Raw genomic sequence first — 24,558 nt, 5'->3', positions numbered from 1 at the left:
ATTTTCAGACGACTGTTCGTCGTATGGGGAAGATTGAGGTCCCGCCTCAATCCGTCCACTAACCGGGGTCGATCGGTATTACTGAGGACCATATTGATGACGCGCCAAAGGGTTTCAGACAGGCGCATGAGTCTTTTCCTGATGTGTTTGAGCCAGTAAGTTTTTGACACATTATTCATCCTTTTTAATACCGCTTGTTACTGATTTTTCTTTGCTTTGTTCTTAGCCTACTCACCCGGAGATGATGGGATTCATGAAGCTAGTTGACGCTTTGAAGCACTGCATCATCAAGCTTCGGCGTGGTGCGAGTTGTCGGGGCGGTTCTGGCGATGTTCTTGAGGTATGTTCACTTTTGATTTTGTCCATTTGTTTTATCTTGCACCATTGTCATCTTTTGATTTTGTGTCTTTCAAGAGCGACGGAGGTCTCGCTCGCGCTCGAGTTATAGAGGCTCGGACGAGGGGGAGCCTAGTCGTGGCAGACAATCTCCTGAGGTTCCTCGGCATTCTCAGTATCAGCGGGAGCCTCAGCTTTCTCGGCCGTTTTAGGAGGCTCAGTGGCAGCAGCCTCAGCCATTACAACACTTTCAGGGTCAGTGGCAGCAACATTCATCTTCATAGTCTTCTCAGCCTGAGTTCAGGCCAGTCATTACTCTTGTGGATCAGGGTTTATACTCAGTTCCATTGTCTGGGGCGCTTCCTCCATCGCTGTTTGGCTTGTTTTCAGTTCCAGTGTCTGGGACGATGCCTCCACCGACGCTTCCTACCTCTTGGAGTCAGTCTACGCCGTTTGCCAGTTGGACGGATCCTGCTTTGAGCTTGACTACTACTGGAGCTACAGGGACTAGTAGGGATACTACTCCTCGTACCCGGATGATGGTGGGACTCTTTGGTTCACCACTCCCGTATTCACAGGCTAGAGATGACACTGATCCTCACTCTTCTAGTTCTACCGATTTTTTACCGTGGGTCTTTATTTGTACTTTGGTTGATGACACTTGACACTGCTTTTGCATCATGATTCACTTTGTACATTATTCACAGTTTATGCATGTATTAGTGTGTGCTTGAGACTCATTGTGTGTGATTGTGTATTTATTAATGACGCAAAAAAAAAAAACGTAAGTGGAGGGTACCGACCTTCCCCAAAAGAAAAAAGAAAATAAAAAGAAAAAGGGACAAGTTTTACAACTACTCCAAAAATAAGAAGGAAAAATAGAAATAAGCATGGAAATGGGACAAGTTTTACAACTTCCCAAAAGAAAAAAATAAAATAAGAATAATAGAAATAAGAATAAAGTAATAATAAATGATAAAATAAAATAATAAAATAATAAAGATAAATAGAAATAAGAATAAAGTAATAAAATAATAAATATAAAAAGAATAAAATAAAAATAAATAATTAAAAAAAAAAAAAAAAAAAAAAAGATGGAGAATTTTATTAGGAATGAAACTCTCAAAAAACAAAATTAAAAGATAAACGGAGAAGACAAAACAATAAAAAATCCGGATAAAAATAGGTACAGGATAAAAAATGAAAATGCGTGGGCACCACGCCACGGAACCGTACACCGTGTCACGGCAAAGGCTGCCGTGACGCGGCATAAATATCCGTGACACGGTGGAAATTCCTGTGTCACAGTGCGCGCATTCTACACCGGTGTGGTTTGCGCGTATAGAAAGATAGATTTTGAGTATTTCCAAGCGTATTTGCTATAAAATAGGACCAGTATATTCATGATATGCATAATTGCAAAACATAAAATAATTAGAATTTCATATTTCAATAATAATGTCTCAAAATTTTGATAATACATTGTGCGACTGGTCTTATTCTTTGACCAATGCTAACAAAAGAGAGTTGGAATTGTTTTATGTCAGAGGCTTATTAGCTTTGAGACATGTAGCGATTGAACATGATTTTCTTACGTCAGCTTTAGACTATTGGAGTCTAGAAACACATTGTTTCAAATTTGATTACGATGAAATCTGTCCCCTGCCGGAGGAATTCGGTGCCATCTTTGGGTTTCCTGCCAGAAATCTCGTTGCCATGCCTACCCTACGTGAGTATTATTACCAAGACTTTGAACGCCATCTGAATCTGACAGATCCAGATTTAAATAAAATTGTGTGTGGTAATGAAGTAGACTTAGAAAAACTTGCAAATTTGTTTTTCAATCGCCCTGTCTCTGAGTCTTATCATGTATACCGTAGAAGGGCTTATATTTTTTTGCATGTTTAGCAAGCTTTTATTTGCAAACGGTAGGGTAGGACACGCTTGTTTAGTGTCTGTGCTTGAACATGTTGAATCAAGGAGATCTCCTATGCCTACGAGCCTTGGAGAAACATTGCGCGGCCTTGACGAAGCAAAAGCTGACCGGAAAGCCGTCAGGAAGGGCTCTCTAGTACTGTTGCAGGTAAAAACGCGCTCTAAGTAGCCCCTGTTACACAAAACAGGCACCGTGTCACGGTGTACCTCTGCCATGACACGGTGGGTTTCTGCAATTCTTTTCTTTTTATTTTTTAAATTCTTCGACTTATTTTTTTTTATTTTGCAAATTTGTTTGATGGAGCGTTTAGAGCTTTTTGAAGCCCCTAACGATATTGAAAAATATGGTCCAAACGATCTAGTCCGAAGGTAGAAGAATTACTCTGTGAACATGTCGTATGAAGATTGGAAGAATTTCTTTACAATGAGAGAATTTTCCATTCGTTGGGTGGTGCCTTGGTGGAAGCTTACTAGGATGGTTGGCACGAATGATACTCTGTATTGTCGCGTTCCTAGTATTTCAAAGCTGACTTTTTATTGTCCTTCTCGATTGATGCGATAATATGGACTTGAACAAGTAGTTCCACGCTATAATGATAGTCCTCGTGAAGTATCGTTGCATGAAAGTAACGTTCACAAGTACGAGGCTTATTGGATTGGAAGACCTTTGTGGACCGTTTCTGCAAGTAACCAAGCTCCTCCTCCCTTATCTAGTGCATACAAGGCATGGTTGAATCCTAGAAGTAGAAGGGATCGAATCGGATCACGCAACTTTGATGTGAAGGGACGTCTTGGAAGTAAGAAGGCGCCTCCTAAAGATCGTCTAGGTCAAAGAACACAAGGAATTGAGTTTAAGACTCCTATAATGCCTAAAAAGAAGAATTATGTGAAAGGAAAGGGTAAGGAGAAAATGGTTTATAGAGAGAAGCAATCAAAGAATTCTAAGAAAGGTGAAAGGGGTGAAAGTTCGACTAGGGATGTGACGGTTCGGGCTACAAAAGACACATTAATGGTGAAGGCCGACCTAGTTGAAAAAGAGAAGGAGGTTCCTAAAGTGAAGAAGGATTAGATCAATATTGCTTTGCTTATATGATTTATAATTTTTTTTAAAAAAAATAAGGCACATGATGCCAATAAGTGTAGTGACATTTATTTCAATAATAATAGCATATTTATTTTCGCCTTAAATAAAAATTACAATAACTTATTTTATTTTATACATCTGAGTCAAGAAGTCGGACGCAATAGAAGAATAATAACAAATGTTGAACATATAACAGAATTCGCAAAGTCTGCGCCACAGAACAATTCACAAAGTCTGATTCCTTTTTTTTTTTTTTTGGAATTCTACCGCGCCACGGTGGAAACTGATGTGACACGGTGGAACTCCCCGTAGCACAGCATATTTTTTTATTTTTTTTTGCAGCAATTCCACCGTGCCACAGTGGAAATTGTCGTAACACGGTGGAATTCCCCGTGGCGCGGCAATATATTTACGGTAATTCCACCGTGGCACAGTTGAAGCTGCAGTTTGACGGTGGAAGCTGACGTGTCGCGGTGGATGTTGAACTGGCGCAATGTATGATTTTTCTCGCTGTAGCTCCATTTTGTTGTTTTGTGTGTTACTTGATCGACGGAGGAAGGATTTTATTTTTTTAAAGTGGTCGGGCCCCCTTGAGGGGTTGCCTACGTATCCTTAAAAGGAATCAGGCCAAACATAGCTCTATCGAGTCATGAACCCATGCAACTAGGCATAAAATTTTTTGAGTTGATCCAAGTTGGTTAAATTATGGAAACCGTTACCATCCATATCTACCAATTGTGCCGCTCCTTCAGACAAAATGGATTTAACAATGTATGGACCTGACCAGTTTGGTCTAAATTTTCCTCTTGGATCCAACACATTTTTGCGAAGTGCCTTAAGCACCAAGTCACCTTCCTTGATGTTCCTAGTCTTGACTTTTTTATTGAAATGTCGCGCCATACACTGTTGGTAGGTTTGGACATGACGCAAAGCTGCCAAGCATTTTTTGTCAAGTAAGACCAGTTCATCATATCTTGCTCTAATCCAGTCGACTTCATCTAGTTGCCTTTCCAACGCGATTCGGAGAGAAGGGATTTCGAGCTCTATTGGTTGTACAGCTTCAACTCCATAGACTAAAGAGAAAGGGGTAGCCCCTGTTGATGTACGAACAGAGGTTCAATAACCCCAAAGGGCGAAATGTAGCTTACTTGGCCAATCTTTGTAATTTTCCGTCATCTTTTCGATGATAGTTTTCACATTTCTGTTGGCCGATTCGACCGCACCATTTGTTTGTGGTCTGTAGGGTGATGATCTGTGATGCTTGATATGATATTTCTTTAATAGGTCTGCGCACTTGGCTTGGAAATGCGTTCCATTATCACTGATCATCTCATGAGGTACCCCGTAGCGGCATATGATATTTTTCTCAATGAATTGTGCTACATGTTTTGCTGTTAACTTAGCATATGAGGCACTTTTGAACCATTTGATGAAATAGTCGATTGCTACGAGGATGAATTCACTCCCCCTTGTCCTGGTGGCGTTATCTTTCCAATGATGTCGATACCCCAAGTAGAGAAAGGCCATGGAGAAGTATATGTGTAGGGAAGCGAAGGTGGAACGTGCTGTAAATTTGCATAGAATTGACATTTCATACATTTTTTTACGTATTCGTGACTATCTCTCTCCATGGTGGTCCAATAATAACCTTGTCGTTGAATCTTCTGGACTAACATCTTGGCATTCATATGCGTTCCACATAAGCCGACATGAAGGTTTTCCATGGTTTTGTTTGCTTCTTTCTTGGCTATGCATAAGTGACAGGGGAATAAACGCGTCGTCAATTGTCTATCCCTAGATCAAATACAATTTATACAACCTAAACAAACCTAATACGAGTATAAGGCAAGCATAGGGGTCGAACCACAGAGAACGGTAAACACCACCAAATGTTATCAACAATTAAGCTAGTCCGGAATAGGGGATAAATGAACTAAAGTCTAAAAATGCTAAAACAAGAAATAAAACATTAAGGGAAATGGTTTAGGTATAGCATTCACTTGAACATAAACAAAGGCATAGAAATTGAATTAATTATGAACTAAACATGCTCGAATATCGAAATTAAGAATCCAATCTAGCCGCCTTCCGGGGTCAATTGGCTTCTCCTAACATAGCCTCTATGCTTCCACATTAGAACCATATACTAGGAGGTACTATTAAATAACAATCGATAGTAATGAACCTTAACTAAGTCAACTTCCGTTTCTTGTTAGCAAAGATTCACCTTTAATCAACCAACAATGTGCACTTGCAAGAAGATTAAAGAATATCAAGCATATAAAGACTTTAATCACAAATAAATCAATTCTAAGCCCTAGAACATGCTCAAGGTCCAACTACACCACAACCATCCCCTTAATGGGGAAATTACTCACTAATCATGATAATAACAAGATTGATCAACAAATAATCAAGAATCAACATGATCAACAAGCAATACCAACAACTAAAATAATAATCAAAATAAACAAATAAAAATAGAGGAGAGAGAGTAAGAAATTGCTCATTAATTGAAGATGAAGGTCTACAAAGGATTGAACAAGCTCCTTCTTCAAAATCCAAGTTCATTAATGAAGAAAACCTCACTTTCTCTCTCTACCAAAGAAGACTAATCCTAACCTAACCTAAAACTAATTAGAGAGAAGCTCTCCTAAAAATAATTAGAGAGTAGAATAGATAGATTGAATGTCCTCCCCCCAAAATGTTCTAAAAAAAGGGACTTATATAGTCCGTATAGAGTCAGCTGAGAAAAGGAGAGGTCCGACCGAACAAATGGGAAGGTTCGGCCGGACTACAAGGTAGGTTCGGCCGGACTACAGGGTAGGTTCGGCCGAACCATGGGTAGGTTCGGTCGAACCTCCCTGATCCTGGTCTGGTCGAACTTCTGTGGTTCGGCCACTCCTGCAAAAATGCCAATTTTCATCTTGCCCCTGCCTCGAAGTTCGGCCGAACCACTGAGCAGGTTCGGCCACACCTTGGTTCGGCCACACCATCAGGAGGTTCGGCCGAACCTCTTCTGAATCATGCTTCCTCTAGCTTCCTTTGAGCTTAGCTTCCTCCTCTTGAAAATCTCGATGGTTCCTACAAAGCATAAGCATGAAAAGCACAATAAGAACAAAGCGGGAAGACTAAGAAAAGGGAGGATAAAGGAGAAAGAAAAGAGAAAGCAAAGCTAAGTAAAAATGCTTAGAAAGAGGGCCAAACAAGTGCAAACAAGGGGAGAATCCTTAGAGAAAAAGGATAAAAGAGTGGCATAAATGCCACTCATCAAAATAAAGAACGAAATATAACAAATCAAAAGCAAATAAAATACGAAAATAGACTAATTCTAATAAAAACTACGAAAAGAACTAAAACACGACAAAATTACCAAAATAAACAAGAAGCTTTATTAAAGAGAAAACAAGAGAAAGAAAAGAAAATAAGATAAAATAAACACGAAAATGACTCTAAAACTACTCCCTAAGAGTGACATAAATGTCACTCATCAATAAGAGATTTCTCCCTAGTGCAGTCCTCTTGTAGAGTTCTCCCCTGATGAGCACATATTGTGAGGCCAGGAGCCTCAAAGCACGGCGTGCCCTTTTGTCAGTATTAGGAGGGTATTCTCCCTTTGTCACATAATTAAGGATATCTGTATACCATGGTTCTTCATCTTCTTCTTGTGCTTCTTGTTCATCATCAAGTGCGTGCACATAAGTCGGCTCATATCTTCTTTCTGTAGTCAATGACATTCTGATTGTATATGTTGGAATTCGCACCATTGATGCTAATTTAGCCAGTGCGTCAGCAAACTGGTTTTCTTCTCTAGGCAAGTACGTATATTCCACTTCATCTAGTTGCTCCGCGAGAGTTTCCAGATGAGCTTGATACGTAGAGAGACTTTCACTTCTCACTTTCCATCTCTTGGAGATCTAGTTAATAATTAGTGATGAATCACCGTAGATTATGAGCTTCTTAATTCCCAAGTCCACAGCTGTTTCTAATCCCAAGATGCATGCCTCGTACTCTGCGGCATTGTTGGTGACATCAAAGTCGAGCTTCATGGAAATTGGGATATTCTCTTCATTGGGTGATACGAGCAAGACCCCTACACCACAACCCTTTTGGTTTGAAGCTCCGTCAAAATAGAGCGTCCAGCTATCATCTTCGGTCATGAGTAGATCTTTGTCAGGGAAATCATACTCATCTTCTTCTTTTTCAACTTCTTCTAGTGGAAAATCTGCTAGGAAGTCAGAAACCGCAGAACCCTTCGATGGCTTTTTGTGGTACAAATTTCAAGTCAAACTGAGCAAGGTTGACTATCCACCTTGATAATCTGCCATTGAGTGTTGCTTTTTCGAACAAGTACTTGAGAGGATCCATCTTGGACACGGCATGCACTGTATGAGTGAGCATGTAATGTCTTAATTTCTGTGCGGCCCACACAAGTGCGAGACACAACTTTTCAAGCGATGTGTATTGTGTCTCATGTCCTTGAAGCTTCTTGCTCGAATAGTAAATAGCATTCTCCTTGCTTTAGATCTCTTATGCTAGCATTGCCCCCATCGTTTCTCTAGTGACCGTAAGGTAGAGTCGAAGAGGAAAGTCGGGCATTGCTGGCGCTAGCACGGGTGGGTTTGCTAGGTACTCTTTGATTTTGTCGAAAGATTTTTGGCAATCATCATCCCATGTGACTGGGAAATTTTTCTTATGCTTCTTGAATATAGGTTCACATATCGCCGTGAGTTTTGATATGAACCTGCTTATATATTGCAGCCTTCCAATGAAGCCTCGAATTTCTTTCTCATTCTTGGGTGGTGGCATGGCCATGATCGCTTTGACTTTTGTGGGATATATTTCAATCCCTCGAGAACTGATCACATATCCAAGTAGTTTGCCTAACATGACTCCAAATGCACACTTTGTTGGATTTAATCTCATGTTGTACTTGCAGAGTCTTTCAAAGAACTTGCGAAGTGCAATGATGTAGTCTGGGCTATCTTTTGACTTGACGATCATATCATCAACATAGACCTCCACCTCTTTGTGCATCATAATTTCATGTAACAATGCTGTGGCTGCTCTTTGGTATGTGGCACCCGCGTTTTTAAACCCAAATGGCATTACCGTATAGCAATATGTACCCCATTGTGTGATGAATCTGGTTTTCTCCATGTCTTCCTCGGCCATTAATGCTTGATTATATCCGGCGTAGCCGTCCATGAACGATAGGAGTGCATGGTTTGTTGTGTTATCGACCAGAATGTCAATGTGAGGTAGAGGGAACCCATCTTTCGGGCTTGCCTTATTGAGGTCCCTGTAATTAACACACATTTTGACCCTTCCATCCTTCTTTGGAACTGGAACCACATTTGCTATCCACTCTGGATACTTGGATACTTTGATGAAACTTGCAACCAATCACTTTCTGATTTCTTCTTTGATTTTGAGAGCCACATCCGGTTTCATACGACGTAGCTTTTGTTTGACATGCTTCACACCTGGAATGAGTGGTATTGTATGCTGAGCTATATCCCTGTCAATTCTTGGCATATCTTGGTATGACCAAGCAAATACATCAACAAATTCACTAAGCAAGTTAATTAGCTCTTTGTGTTCGTCTTGACTTAGTGTTAATCCAATTTTTACTTATTTGATAGACGTATCATTGGAAATATAAACTGTTTCTGTATCTTCAATGATTGTTGTTTTGTTTTCGTGTTCTTCCATTTCTTTTATTATTTCTTTTGTCATTTTTATCATTAGCAAAAGAATATTGATCAGGGTTAGTGGAATGACACGCATCGTAAGCAAAGGTACTCATTTTATTGAATTCATTGGTCATTACATCAAGGAGGGCAAGGTCAGCTGCGACCTCACCGGAATTATTTGGGATAGAAAGAGAAGACTCAACAAAAGACTCAAGATTGGACTCTATAGCAGAAAGAGGGTCTGCCTCAGATCCTAAAGAATCGTTTACAGACTTAGACTCAAACTCGGACTCGGACCCAGACGTCTCAGATTCATCAAACATAGGACCTTCAATTTGCCAGCGGTCACTTCCAACTTCTCTCCACTTGGCGTAGTGATCTTCACTGTCTTGCGCCATCCCTTTGAAATATTATCAGCCTGGACGATTAACTTAGTGGGGTCAAAAACCTTGCTTGATATAACAGCTTGAATGAGTTTGGAATCATCATTGTAGACAGGCTTGGATTCATTCTTTTCTAGTCCAAAAAGAAGATTAATATTCAGATCATCAGAGCTTGGACTAGCTGGTTTCTTAGTTATGAAGAGTTCATCGCCTTCATCGATGAAGTCACAATCTAGGAACATCTCAAACCCTGGCTCACGTTTCCCATCGTGGACGAAAGGCTCAGGGAATTCATAGCATGGGAAGTTTTCCCCTTCGTTGATATACTGGCCATTGAGAGTGAATGGATATGGGTCCATGGCCATTTCCGTCTTCATAATTCGAGCATTATTGCGAGCCTTCATTTTCAGGAGATCTTGTTTCACATCTTCTTTTGTTGGCTTGAATCCCAAGCCAAAGGTATCCTTCTTAAATGCACCAGGATGGCCCCAAAGTTTAGCCACTTTCTTTTTGAGTCCGAGGGTCATTCCAGGGAAATGCCCTTGCTTCTTCATAATGGCGTTAACATTTGTATTTGAATAAGGATCAAAGTCGAGGTGACACTTCTCCTCTTCTTCGATCATGAGAACATCATCCAGCGAAAACCCCCCCAGAGATCTTCATCTTCTTCGTCATGTTCGACATGGACGATGGGAGTATCGATAACTTGAATGCGCATGGGGGAGGCATCAATGGTAATTGGAACCCCTCCAACTATGGCTTTCACTTTTTGGTGCAACCACGAAGGGATCGCCTTTAGCTCATGAACCCAAGGACGACCTAACAGCAGATTGAAAGAAGCCTTAATGTCCACCACTTGAAACTTGGTGCGACGTTCAATGGCTCCAGTAGTTATGTATAGCATGATAGTACCCACGGCTTGACGACGAGTATTATCGTAAGCACAAATCCCTTGAGTAGAGGGAGTCAATTATTCATTTTTTATGCCTAACTTCTTTGCAGTGCGGAGTGGGCATACATTGATTGCAGAGCCATTATCAACCAAGCTCACGGGAACATTTATCTGCCTACACACCACAGTGAGTTGTAAGGCCTTGTTATGTTGGTCCCCTACCAGGGGCAAATTCTTGTCAGAGAAGGAAATCATATTGCTAGTACTTGGCAATTCAGTAGTGAGAAAGTTGACCAGTCCTTGAGGAGTCATATCATCATCAACTCCTATTTTCACCAGAGCATTCATCACAGCCTTTCAATGCACGTGAGAGGTGGCCAAAAGCTTCCATACATTCATTTCCACCTTGGTCTTTTGTAATTGTTTGACCACATCATTGTTTACAGGGTCGATGGGATCAACTATTGGTTGTGATTGTGGTGGAGGTGGAGGTGGACTAGGCTGTTGCAACCGTCCACTTTTGGTGAGAACCTTGACCTCAAGGTCTCCCCAAACATCCTCACTTGTGCCAAGGGACGAACAGGCTATATCTTTGAGATAGACGTCTTCATCGTCACTATCCCAAATTCCATTTACTTCTTCATAGTTCGAGACAAATACAATTTCAAGCAGAGGTTCATTCACAGATTGAATGAGTATTGACGGATCAAAGGAGACTTCATCTCCCATGATAGCCAAAGCATCAGAAAGAGGACCTGTCTAAATATTAGGCTTCTTGCCCCCTGGAGGGACAGGAAGTTGATTAGCATCAATCAGGTCTTGGATCGCATCCTTAAACCTCCAACACTTCTCAGTACTATGACCCTTTCCTTGATGAAACTTGCAATGAGCATTGGGGTCATAACTAGAAGTTTTATTCTCTGATTGAGATTCTAGAAAAGGTCCAATTGGTATAATCAGTCCTTGACTATGCAAGCGATCAAAAGCAGCATCATAAGTCATTCCCAAAGGCGTGTACACCCTCATTTGCCTTTGGAATCTTTGAGGGGGAGCATTAAGAGCCAGCACATCATTGATATTGACATTGTTGGTAGCATTATTGGGCTTGGAAGACGAAGAAGAAGGAGTGTCGTTCTTCTTGTTTTTCCAAGTGCTATTGTTATTATTGTTGCTACCAGCAGTCTTCATCAGTTCATCTTCGATATTGATTCCAATATCGTACACAACTTCGAAAGTACTCAAAGGCAGAAACTTCAAATGTTGCTTGTACTTATGAGTCAAATTTGCAATAAACAGGCGAACCATCTCTTTCTCCTTAGGAGGATCTACCAAGAGCGCATCTGTTTCTCTCCACCTGCTTAGGTAAGTAGTGAAGCCTTCATTCTCCTTCTGTTTGAGAATGGAGAGTTCACGTTCAGAAGTCTTGGCTTGGATGTTACACTTGTAACGGTTCATAAAGCTTTTAGTAACGTCCTCCCAGGTCGCAACATGTTTGGATTCCAAAGAGTAGAACCACTGTTGACAGGCATGCTCCAAGGAAAGAGGGAACACAGTAGGGAAGAGTGTCACATCTAATCCCTTAAGATCCATGGTCGCAGAAAAAGGCCTTCAAGTGGAAAAGCGGATTATCAGTAGGCTTGAACTTGGGAATGTCAGCAGTGGAAAACTTCTCAGGAAGTTTGTCCCTTATGGACGAAGAGGTGACAGGTTGCTCCACATAAGTGAACTCTTCAGAGATCTTACTCATCTGTTCCTTGATCTTGTCCATTGTAGCGGCAGTGACATTGTTTTGATTATCTTGCTCTACCGTGTTGACTCTAGTGGTGAGTGTTTGCATCATGTTAGACAACATCTCAATTATCTTGTTGATGTTCTCGATATCTTCCTTAGTAGCCATTGGTTGAAAATAGACTGGAGATGGATCTTGTGGAGATGATTGTGGTGGTTTCCTTGTACGCCTCTTTGGTATAAGAGGTTGTTGAGGTATTGACTCGAACCGTAACAATCTACCCCTGCTTCTTGACCAACTGTTGTGACACCGAAACAAACACACCTTTAATGACCAAACTTAATCTTAACCAATCCGAAAATCAAAAAAATTTGAATTTTGAAATTTACTTTATTTTTTTTAAAAAAAAAGTATGGGAGGATACCATCCGACTTATTTCGAAAAAAAAAACGAAAAAAACGACACAAGACCACCCTAACGGAAAAGTGTTTGAACACGACATGTGAGTGATTAAGTGAAGGTTATGGACACGTGTTATGACCGTACAGCTAAACAGGACACCAAACCACATAAGCATGCACGAAGACCAAAAAAAAAAGCTGATTGGACAAACCTCCTGGGCACCGTGTCACGGTGCTGACTGTCGTGACACGGTACAGAGCACCTTCAGACGGGGCTATGCACCATGCCACGACATTGCACACCGTGGCGCGGCAGACCTGCCGTGACACGGTGCGCAATTCCAGGCCTAAATTTGTGTACTTTCCAGATTTTAATCATTTTTAGTCCGTACTAATTACTATGTGGAAATAAAAACCCTCGGTCATGGATTAAACAAAAAGAGAAAACACATAAGGGTTAGCACCAAACAAACCATGTAGCATTTAGTCACGATGATGTAAAAAGAGTTCGCAACCTAAGGTCAAGATCTATGTTCAACTATTGGTCAAGCTTTGGGTGTCTAAAAGGGTACCATGGTTAAGAGTTTGGACGCGTTAGCAAGATAGCCTCCCTTGAGGGTGTATGCCAACTGGCGGCTCCGCGAGTTCGTGATGAAATGGAACTCGACTCCATAGTTTGGGTGGATTTAATAACTCATGAGCGTTATTGGGTTGATAGAGCTTAAATCCCCCGGGGCTAATACGCATGTAGAACACACACGTTTTTTAAAAAAAATCGAAGGAAGTTGACTGTGAGAAGAGAAAACAAGCCACCGGACTGATTTTAGGACTGCCATGACACGGCAGAGATCACCGTGCCACGGTGCTGCACACCGTCAGACGGTGTACTGCACAGTGACACGGCAGATTCTGCCGTGGCACGGCAGTCAGAAAATCTGACTGGTGCCCTGTTTTCCTTTGTACGCAATAAAGTTATTCCATATTTCCAACGGGACAGACCTATCTATGCTTATGCAAAAATGCCAAATTAATCACAGGAATATTTTTCAAGAATCTTTCAAGTCTCATCCACTCATATTAATTAAATACCGATCACTCAAATCGATAAATAACCAAGAATCCTCCCTAGTGGAGTTGCCAAATTGTAGGCGTCATTCGAAGTGCGCTTACGTAAAAGCATGTGTGAATATGCTTGGCACTCATAAGAAGCGGGAATTGACATAGTACGATTAGGGACAAGGAAAGTAGGGAGCCTCCAACAAGTTTTTAAGGAACTTGTAAACCGTTCACGGATCATAAAAGGCAACCGGGATAAAGGGACAACGATAGGCAACAACGATTGACCCGTGAAGGCTACACCCCATTCATAATCCATGAGATTACTAACTCCATATGGTTCGGAACCACGAAAGGAGGATCGAGGATGATGGTACGAAGTGAGTCATGGAGGCACATTCGCCCGTATTGGCCTCTACTCGATTCTTATAGTGAAAAGCATTCCTGCGATCTCAAAGGCATGCAAACAAAGATTCAATTTGCTCCAAACTATTATTATGCTAAATTGGTTTAATATTAATGCAACATATTATTCTAAAATATTAGTGATCACTTGATTAAATAACAAGATTAAAAAGGAAACTAAACCGGTTGTCCAAATTATCTTATTAGGCGTGATTTTCAATTACATATTCCCTTTAAACCTGCAATATGGTGATCATAAAAAATAATAGAATAAACATTAATATTTGAAGCAATTCAACAATAAATCCAACAATATAAAAATCGTTAAAAAAATAATAGAAATAAAAGGAACATGATTCTTACTTTGATTCTGTTTGCTTGCAACTATAAAATAATATAACTTTAAGGAAATAATAATACAACGATAATTAAATTAAATTAAATTAAATTAAATAGAGTTGATTTGGGGCTAAACCCTCAAATAGTTCTACCTTTCACGCCTTGGCTTAAGGACAGAACCACGAGTAAAGTATGGACTCCTTGGAGTGCTTGAAGAAGGAATGTTGAAAGAAGAAGGGTAGGCTAGTGTTTAGGCTAGAGCATAGAGGAGAGAAAAATAGAGAATTAATTGATGCCCCGTACATCAGAAATGAGGGGGTATTTCTAGAAAAAATGTGTCGAGGGAACACACGGAACCCTAAAAAGATAAAACACTAAAAAAATTGCACCGCGAGACGGCAGAGGACACCGTGACACGGTGCCTGGCACCGTCAGACGGGACAAGTACTCGTGACACGGTGGACAGATGTGTGACGCGGGAAATATTTAGGGTACGGGGAATAAAACGCGTGAAGGGTTTACGCGGAAAGGACACGGAACTGCCCCGTGTCACAGTAGGGGCACCGTGTCACGGGGAATCCCACTGTCAGACAGGGAACATTCCCATGACGCGGGAGCCTGTAGTCCATTTTTCCGTCTAAATTCATTTTTAACCCTAATTTCGTTTAGCATTTTTAAGTGCCGATTGATAATTTTGGGCCATTTCTGATTTATTATTATTAATTGGGCTAAAATAAATAAATAAGTAAATAAAATAAATAAAAAGGTTTGGGCCAAAATAAATAATAAAAATGTTTGGGCTGAAATAAAAAAGAAATATGCTTTGACTAAACATCAAGACCGATCCATGGACTATCCAAAATTTGAATTTAATTAAATATGATTTTTTAAGCACTCTCGGGATTAAATACTAAACCCGACCAATAGTGGCGGTGAAAGGTTGTTCATCATCGGGTTTGATTTTAGGGAGACATTTTTAGATGTCTACAATTATTATTATGTGAAATTTTATGAATGTTACACATATGATCATGTTTCGAAAACATATGGTTAATTTACGATGATGTATGGTTTAATTGTTGTATTATTTTATTTTATTATATTGATTGATTGTGTTATAATTTCTAGGGTTTTTAATGTTGTTGTTATAGGGAGTATTGTTTTATCAAGGTTTTAGGGTTGTTAACGCGGAGTATTATTTTTGGGTGGAGATTTGATTATGTTTGGGTGCTAGTATTATTTTCCTTAAGAGTTGAGATGTTTTTGAATTGAATTGTTGTATTATTTGGGAACTTGTGCCATTGTTGAGTTATTATTATTAGTTTGTGAATGATTAGTTGATCGAAGTATGAGATCTAAAGGTTGAGAATTATTATTTTGTTCTTGGTTTGAGGCTCGGCGTTATATACCTTAGTCCTTGGCATGTTGGTAATGAGATAATGATCATGAGTTAAGAATGAGGTACAATCTTTATTATTTATTTTTCTATGGTCCTCTACAGTGGGAATTGGCCCGTATATGGTCTGGTTCAAGATGTTTTCTAGTTATTAGGAGTATTCAAGTTTATATACTTGTTGGTTTTATTCGAATTACCCATGTCCAAGGCTAGGTATAGAACAAAGAGCATGTCACACTATTGGTTATGAGTTGAGTAAAGGATTATTATGATTCAAGGTTGAGTTTACAAAGGTTATTTTCAGAGTACATAGTGTTATGTAGTTTTGAACTACATTATTTAATTGAGCTAGTAATGTTGATTATCCTATTATACTCTGTATTCTGATATGTGGTGATTACTTAGCTTTTTTTGCTGACTTGTGTGTTGTTTTGTTGTGCTATTTGTGTTTGCGGCCATGTCTTTTTCTTATGGTGGCCCTGCAACGTCTATTTTGGAATTTTTTCTTAATGGTGAGCAGTCAAGATTATAACAGGTTGACCCAGTGATGATCGTAGCTAAAGGAGCTCATGTGTTTCGTTAGTTTGTTATAACAAGTTTAATTTATAAAGTGTACAAATAACTCACTTAGATTTATTGGGTTGTAGTAATTGGGATTTTTGTAAGCCTTAACACTTGACAGGTTGTTGAGTGTGGCGCTGATACCTCCGATTTAGGTGTACGCTTCCGCAATTTTATTTAAAGGTTGTTTATTTTTCCCTTTATTTCTTGTTCATTATTAGTTAGTAAATCGGGGGTGTTACAGCCAGGTTTGGGTCTTGATCCACATCGCAGTTAGATCACTGTCACCGGAAAGAGCAGGACTCAACAGGAGTAAAACCCAAAACAGAAACCGGAACAGGCCACGAACAACCTGGGTCATTGGACAACGTAGGTGGGGGGGGGGGGGGGGGGGGAAGGAGGGGGTGGAGTCATCGACGTCGGGGGATCATGTGGGCGCCGACAGCCCTGGTGGTCGATGGATCGCTGACGGGATGGCAGGTGGCTGGGATTTATTTTTATTTTTTTAAATGTTTTTTTTAAAATATTTTTAATAAATTTAATTATTATTTAATGTGATATTGTGCCCCACTTAACAAAATTCGTTTATATTTTACAACTTTTGGTGGTAGTAAAATTAAATAAAATTGTAGATGGGTAGTAAGTAAAAATAAAAGTAGGGTTCGTTTTAGTGCGCAATTTCTTTTGTACTTCTGGAGTACCATGCACAAGGTACTTCATGTTGTGTACATTTTATGTTATTTTGATGTAACTCCTTATTATTTTAATTTCTATGTATGCTATTTTAAAATCAAATATATCTTATTTCGTATGTTCATTCTTTTTGTACTCATGAAATACAAAGTTTTTGTTGTTTCATGTTATTTCAAAATGTGTATTATGTTATTAAGTTATGTATTTCATGTTATTTTACTATACAATAATGTTATTACAAAAATTTGATCATTGTATATGGCTGCTACTTTATTTAGTGCATTATGCTATTCAGTATAATATAACTCTATGTTATTTGATTGAAATTTTTTTGTTACATAACATTATAGGCTATGTTCACCGGGCCATATTCATCTCTTACGATTTTATTCTCTATTTTTATTTAGCTACTTCCTCTAAAATAAGTTTAAACAAAATAACACAATTTTTGGCAAAAAAATACAATGTTTAATTAATATACAAAAATAAGTTATAATAATAATAATAAAAAAAAAAACCAAGTTTAAGCAAAATAACCTCATACTTAAAAAGATCGTCATATGATTTAAACCAAAATAACACAATTCAATGTTTTAACAAAAAAAACAAAAGGTTAATATAATAACTACTAACAGAATGTTTAAGCAAATAACAAACACTGCTCATGAGCTTGCTAAACTTTGCTCTAATTTTGATGAGCTTAGAGTCTGGATGGAAGAGGTCCCTTTGGACAACTCTGCTTTTGTAGTTGATGATTTGAACTCTTTGTTTGATTAATAATACTCTTTGCTCCTATTTCCGTAAAAAAAAAAAAAAAAAAAAAAAAAAAAAAAAAAGCAAATAACAAACACCAAAAAAAGAAACATTATAGTTTAGCAAAATAATATAAGGTTCAATCCAAAATAACTCATGGCTTTAACATAATAACGTGTATAGCATGATAGTATGGTACCCAAGGAGTACCATACTCAAGGACTACTTAAGACTAACTCGTTTTAGTGTTAGCAAAACACAAAAATTCCTATAAAATATGTTTAGTTAAAAACCGTTCATTTTTATTAAAGTAAATGTTCATTTTGGTGGCCACCTCATAAATATGTAGTTGGGCTCGACCTCGGCTATTAACGATTGAATATTAAACATGCAATCGCAAAGCTAGAACAAGAAGACTAATAAAGGCTTGTTTAATTTAGCTTATTTTTGCTTATATGAACTTATCTAATTTGGTCTAACATGGACTTGATCAAACTTTAACCTTTAGTGTACGATAATATATAAGGAAAAATAAATTAAATGATACTTTTAAATTCGTAATAAAACGTATGCTATTAATATATAATTTTCATTGTAATTTGAAGATATTTAGCAATATAAAATTGCACATAAAACAATAATTTGATATGAATTTATATTTTCTAATTTGATTTGAATTAATTTTTTCTGAAATAAATAAATATAAGTTATATTCGTACCCTATTTAGCATCTTTTTGTATTTCTCTCTTTATTTTATTCTCTCTCGTTATCCCCAAAATACAAAATGGACATCATAGGAACATCTGTATCTGCAGCTCAAACTCTGAGTGATGCATTACAGTGTTGGGAGAACCTCAATCACTTTAGCTACGAATCAGAACTGAAGGACCTCCAGCAGACTGTCGAAAAGATCACTGCAGTGCTCCGTGATGCAGAGACCAAGCAGGAACTCTCCAATGAAGCAAAGGTTGTAATCGAGGCGGTCAAGGATGCTGTCTTTGAAGCAGATGATCTGGTTGATGAGATTGTCACTCGAGCCCATCAGCAGAAGCAAATTGATTCTGATGGTAATCTCTTTGAAAAAGTAAGTCACTTCTTCTCGACTTCCAACCCAATCTGCGTTTCTTACTGGATGTCTAGGGGGATTAAGGATGTCAAGAAGATGTTGGATAAAATTGCTTACAATAATCAATTTAGCTTCAACATTGATCCTGAGCCTATTAGGAAGAGAAGGCCTGACACCTGTTCATACGTGAATGAAGCTGAGATCATTGGAAGAGATAATGAATTGGAGACGATCGTTGCTATGTTGCCCAGCTTGGAAGAGAAGGCCTGACACCTGTTCATACGTGAATGAAGCTGAGATCATTGGAAGAGAAGGCCTGACACCTGTTCATACGTGTCTTTCCTTTCTGTTGTGGGTATTGGAGGGTTAGGCAAAACTGCTCTTGCCCAGCTTGTGTTCAATGATCCGAGAATTACAGGTGCAAAAGGATTTTCATGGAGAAATTGGACTTGTGTCGCTGATCAAGATCAGAATGAACTGGATGTGAAAGTAGTTCTTTGTAAGATTCTTGGCCAGAATCACGAAGGATCTTACCTGGAACAGGTGCAAACCACTCTTCGAGGACAACTAGCCGGCGAGAGATACTTGCTTGTTTTAGATGATGTATGGACCGAGAATCGTATTCAATGGTGTGATTTGGTGAAATACTTGGTCGGAGGTCAAAGAGGAAGTTGGATCATGGTGACTACACGCTCACACAATACTGCAACAATTGTAGGTGGTGCAGTGCATGAGCTACAAGGCTTATCAGGGGAAAATTCATGGCATTTGTTTCAACGGATGGCTTTTGCACCCGATCAGTCATCAAATCCCCCCAATGAGCTGGTTGAGATTGGTCAAAATATTGTTGACGGATGTGTTGGAGTTCCACTTGCTATAAGAGTGGCGGGGAGTCTGTTGTATGGTCAACACAAGAGCAAGTGGGAGTCAGTTCAATGTCAAGGGATAGGATTAGCCAACACTAGGGGGAGCGAAAATGGCATTCTGCCCATATTAAAGTTGAGCTTCCATCATCTTCAATCTCCATTAAAGAGTTGCTTCGGTTATTGCTCATTGTTTCCGAAGGATTCTGTTTTGGAGAAAGAGAAGTTGAAAAGCCTTTGGATGGCACAAGGCTTTGTTGTTCCATTGGATAAAGGTCAAAGTATAGAAGATGCTTGTGAGGAATATTTTTTAATTTTGTTGAGGAGATGCTTTTTCCAAGATATTGAGAAAGATTATTTCGGTGAAATCTACTCATGTAAGATGCATGATCTCATGCATGATATTGCTGTTGATGTTTCAGGGATGGAGAATTTCTATGCAATAGATACAATTAGAGGCCACCTGGATAAAAAAGTTCACCATCTATTAGTTGCAGGCATGAGGGAACAAGACAATTACTCTTTATTAGGTAAGACACATATTCGATCTCATCTTCATGTTTCTTCTCATGTTAAAGAAGATAGCCAATTTCGGGTGGAGGCAATAGCAGGAAACTGTAGGTTCCTAAGGGCATTGGATTTGCATTTGTTAAGTATGAAAAGTTTGCCGGGCTGTATAGATAAATTGTTGCATTTGAGGTATTTAGATCTCTCAAATAATGAAGGTTTGCAAGTGCTTCCCAAGTCATTTACAAAACTCTATAATCTACAAACTTTGAAGTTAATGGGGTGTGTGAGTCTGAGAGAGTTGCCAAAAGATATTAGTAGATTAGTTAAGCTCAGGCTCTTAAATGTATGGGGATGTGATAAACTCATATATATGCCTAAGGTCATGGGTAAGTTGAGTTGCCTTCATTGGCTAAGTGATTTTAAGGTGGGTGGAGGAGGGAGTAGTGTAAGTTGGAAACAATGGTTTGATAGCCTGGAAGACCTGAAGGCTCTTAATAAGCTTAAAGGTAGGCTTGACATTATGATCAGGTGGCCTAAAAAGGATAGGGATAATATTGTTAAGGAAGATGATGATACGAGAGAAGGATTATATTTGAGGAATAAAGAACATCTCAACAAATTATGTGTTGATTTCAAACATGAGGAGGGGGATGATGGAGGAAAGGATGAAAAGTTAAGATTGATGGAAGATTTGCAGCCACATTCTAATCTGGAGCATTTAAATGTGCATAATTACAATGGTGTAAAAATGCCTGGTTGGTTAACCCTTCTCCCAAATATATCAGAGCTTTGCCTTGATGGTTGTTTGGAAATGGAGTACCTTCCATGCTTGGGAAACTTGCGTCATTTGAAATCCATTCAACTTTTTGATTTAGCAAAGCTGGAGTACATAGGAGTAGATGACCCTTCATGGGACAAAGAACGATCATTCTTTCCCTCAATTAAAGAAGTTTGGTTAGCTGATCTGCCAAAGTTGAAAGGATGGAAGAGAATGGTGCCAGATAGGGTGGAAGACAACAAGCTCCAATCACAGCAATTACTACCATGCCTTCCCCAATTGCAGAATTTGAATGTAAACAATTGCCCGGAGTTGACATGTCTTCCTTCATGTCCCGGTTTGGAAACCCTATATTTAGAGAAATTCAACCAAGGGCTGCAAATAATAAATACGAAAATTGTAAATCCCAAATTGCAGAAGTTTACCGTAGACAACATGGCATGGCCAAATTCGCTGCCATCGGAGTATTTTCATGGTGTTAATACCCTGACTATATGGAGGGTCAATGACGAAGAGGAGGTGGATCTGCCCAATTGGATGCAATTCTTGCCCGCCCTCCAAACCCTAAAATTTTACAAATGCAGAGAACTGAAAGCAATCCCAAAGTGGATGCCCAAACTCACTTCACTCACAACACTTCACTTTGCAGGCTATTCACAAAGCCTAAAGAGAAGATGCCAAAAGGATCCTCCTGGAGATGACTGGCCCTGTATTCAACACATCCCTCACATTCAATTTTATGGTGCGTCTTTAATAAATCCCTTAATTTTCAATATTCATCATCATATTTTCATCATATTGGAAATTGACATTAGCGAATACTCTTATTGCTGAATGCCTGCTTTTGATAGTGCAAACCTTTTTTTTTTCTACATGATAAGTCCCTTTTTCTTTTTTCATTTAGATGTGCCCCTTCTTCCCTGTAATCCTACTCCGTGTATATTTTTTTGATTGGATGTAATTCTTCTTGTTAAAAAATTAACGACTGATTGATTTTCAGTCACAAATTTGGATGGTTGATGATAGACGCCTGATAATCCATTGTGGTCTTGCTTTCATTTAATTCTGTTGAAATTATGTAATCTAATGTTTCTTGCTTCTCTGGCTGCTTTTCATATGTTACAACATTTCTTCAAATTCTCAACATCTTTAATGCATGACTATTGCAGATTATTACGAGTAATATTTGCCTTGGATACATCCAGATGGAGTATATACATCAAATTAACTTAGCTGGAGCCTGGAGGAATCAAGGTTCTCACTTCTCCAACTAAGCTCGTCAGCTATGATTTTTAAGTCACTATTGTTTTTCAATTGGGTTTCTGATTTAAATGTTGTACAGTCGGGAATATAGCTTTGTAGTTTCAGATGAACAGAATATTGTTCAGGTGAGCAATCGTTCTATGCTGTATAAAGTTATGCAAAGCTAGAACAGAACTTGAGGTGGAAATGCAATTTTAAGGAACTAGTACAGTAGTAGTGATAAGCAAACCGGACCTGCAGATGGTTCTGGTGTTTATAAATTATCAATTATGTATGAGACTGGTGCAAATGTACTTGAGCAAATTATTAACTTTGTCTTGTAATTTATTTACGAGTGATTACTTAGTTCTTCTTCTTTCATGTATTTGTTATTCTGTTTATTTGAGGCTCTTGAACTCGTGTTTTAATCTGTCTGCTCATTGTCATGCAGAATTCCTGAACTTGGTGCAGGTTGCCTTCTTAACCTGATGACTGATATGGTGCTCCTCAAACTTTTGAGCTAGCACAAGTTGTTTGATTTTCTCTATTGTGAAGTCCATTACTCCTATGAGCACTGCTGGTAATTTTCAAGGCAAGAAAGCTACAGCTGTCTGAACTAGTTTTTGGGTTACTTGCCTCATCCACCTGACTGCATTTGATCAAATAATCCTTTAAACAAAGCTAATTTATGCTCTTAATGTGATATTTTCATCTTAACTTTATTTTCAGGCAAGGCAGATCCCTACACTAAAAAGTTAGTGGGCAGAGTTTTATGAACTTGGTGCATGTAAATACTCATCACCTTTTCTAAAACCGCTAAAATTGCTTACTCTGAACCTTACTGAATTTTAGTGAAGGTGCTCATGTTGCTCGCCATCACCCTTGTGAGAAGTGTCCAGAGCTCAATACTCTGAACTCTGGGCAATAACATGTGACAGAAGTCACAGAACAATTAGCTGCTCTTCCACATGATGGAACCCTGTCAACTCTCTATCAAATTCCAATGTAACTTTAGATTCTTGCAAACTACTTATATCTCGTGTGTATCTCTTCATTTTGACTTGAAAGAAAAACAGCATAGGATGATGTTGTTCTCAACAAACACTTGTAATTCCTGACATAATGGTGTGGTTGAATTCCTACCTGTGTAGATATGCTCTTTGTTATGATGATCCATCTAATTTCTGACATAATGGTGCTGTCTGTCTTGTATACTTCGATTTCAACTTTATTGTATGCTCCTGTATTAGTGGTTTTTTGTATATAAGTACTTGAACAATGCAAATCTTTTAAACATTTTCTGGAGGCATTCTGATGGAGCACCATCTCCATGACAGCAGGGAAACAGTATAAGTGGTGATTGTATTGATGCTAAATTAAGAAAGTGAAATGATTCCAGTGGCTGCAAGAGATAACCTACTTTCAGTTTTTACTATCACCAAGTCACAGTAAGTATAAATTCTGTATCTTCTAATATTTGGATAAGACTTTCTAAATGCTGATGTGCTTAGAATATTAGAGCAGGGTTGGGCTGACCTGAAATTATTGCTGTCTAATGGAATATATTATAACAAAATTGATGCATCATAACAGCAGAATGAGGTGATAAGTTGACATCGAAATCTTCCTTGAACTGTATATTCCATGATTCGCTCTTGTGAGTCGTGACCTGTATGAACTCTTAATTGAATGCTCAATACATGCCTTTTCATATCAGTTGCCTGTACAATAAACACACATAATTACAAAGTTATAATAAAAGGATTTTGCTTTGAAAGAGATATATCAAAAGATCAAAACTAGAACTCAATACGTGTATCATATGTCAAATAATAGACCGGAGATTTTACAGTCATTACTTGAAGCTCTAAAGAACCCACATAAACTAAACACAATCTCACATGTTGAAGCTGCCCTGTCTAGTTGGAACAATGGCTTACAGAATTTACACACATTCCATAGTTGAGCTTCTTTGTCTCTCTGGATGTAACCAAATTCTATACATTCTACCTGAAGCTTTTCCAAATCAAGCGCATTGCTTCGAATGTACCCTATCAGCACGAGTTCATCATCAATTGCTTTTACTCCGGACATTTCTATTGTCTTCAACTTAATTAAACACGCCGGTACAGACCAATTCACGGGATCCATTACAAGATCAGAATAAGTATTTAGGCACAGCTTAAGATGCCTTAAATTGTTTACATTAAGGAAAATGATGGCCATTACTTAAGCTTAAAAAGGCCTGACAACAACCAGAAGCTATATTCGCTACCCTTTTCGCTTTCCTTCCCCTTATTAACCCTTTCTCTCAACACATTCTTTCTTTAGCCCCACTACCTCACTCCTAAAGGAACAAAATTTTATAAATGTTCATGAACACAGGCTAAAATAGCCTCCAAATATTTCAGATGACATGTCAGGAGGCAAAATGTTCAT

The 24,558-nt window shown here is 38.7% G+C and overlaps 2 protein-coding genes across 2 annotated transcripts; both read left to right on the top strand.

The window, feature by feature from the left end:
* The first annotated feature begins 18,403 nt into the window (after positions 1-18,403).
* LOC145584412 (putative disease resistance protein RGA3) lies at positions 18,404-19,165 on the top strand. Its single transcript, XM_081641258.1, has one exon. The coding sequence runs from the start codon at positions 18,445-18,447 to the stop codon at positions 18,994-18,996; it is 552 nt and encodes a 183-aa protein (XP_081497384.1). The 5' UTR covers positions 18,404-18,444; the 3' UTR covers positions 18,997-19,165.
* LOC145570567 (putative disease resistance protein RGA1) lies at positions 19,039-23,237 on the top strand (the record flags this gene model as incomplete). Its single annotated transcript, XM_081629694.1, has 2 exons — positions 19,039-21,619; positions 22,047-23,237. Coding segments are annotated over 2 exons (2,595 nt in total), but the record flags the coding sequence as incomplete, so codon positions are not given.
* Positions 23,238-24,558: the final 1,321 nt, after the last annotated feature.

The sequence above is a fragment of the Chenopodium album genome, chromosome 2 (assembly GCF_948465745.1).
Source record: "Chenopodium album chromosome 2, dcCheAlbu1.1, whole genome shotgun sequence".
NCBI classification, from domain to species: Eukaryota; Viridiplantae; Streptophyta; class Magnoliopsida; order Caryophyllales; family Amaranthaceae; genus Chenopodium; species Chenopodium album.
This window is presented reverse-complemented; position numbering and strand designations above follow the sequence as displayed.

Excerpts from the sequence above, each read along its gene's own strand:
- LOC145584412 (XM_081641258.1), top strand. The coding sequence starts at position 18,445 with ATGGACATCATAGGAACATCTGTATCTGCAGCTCAAACTCTGAGTGAT.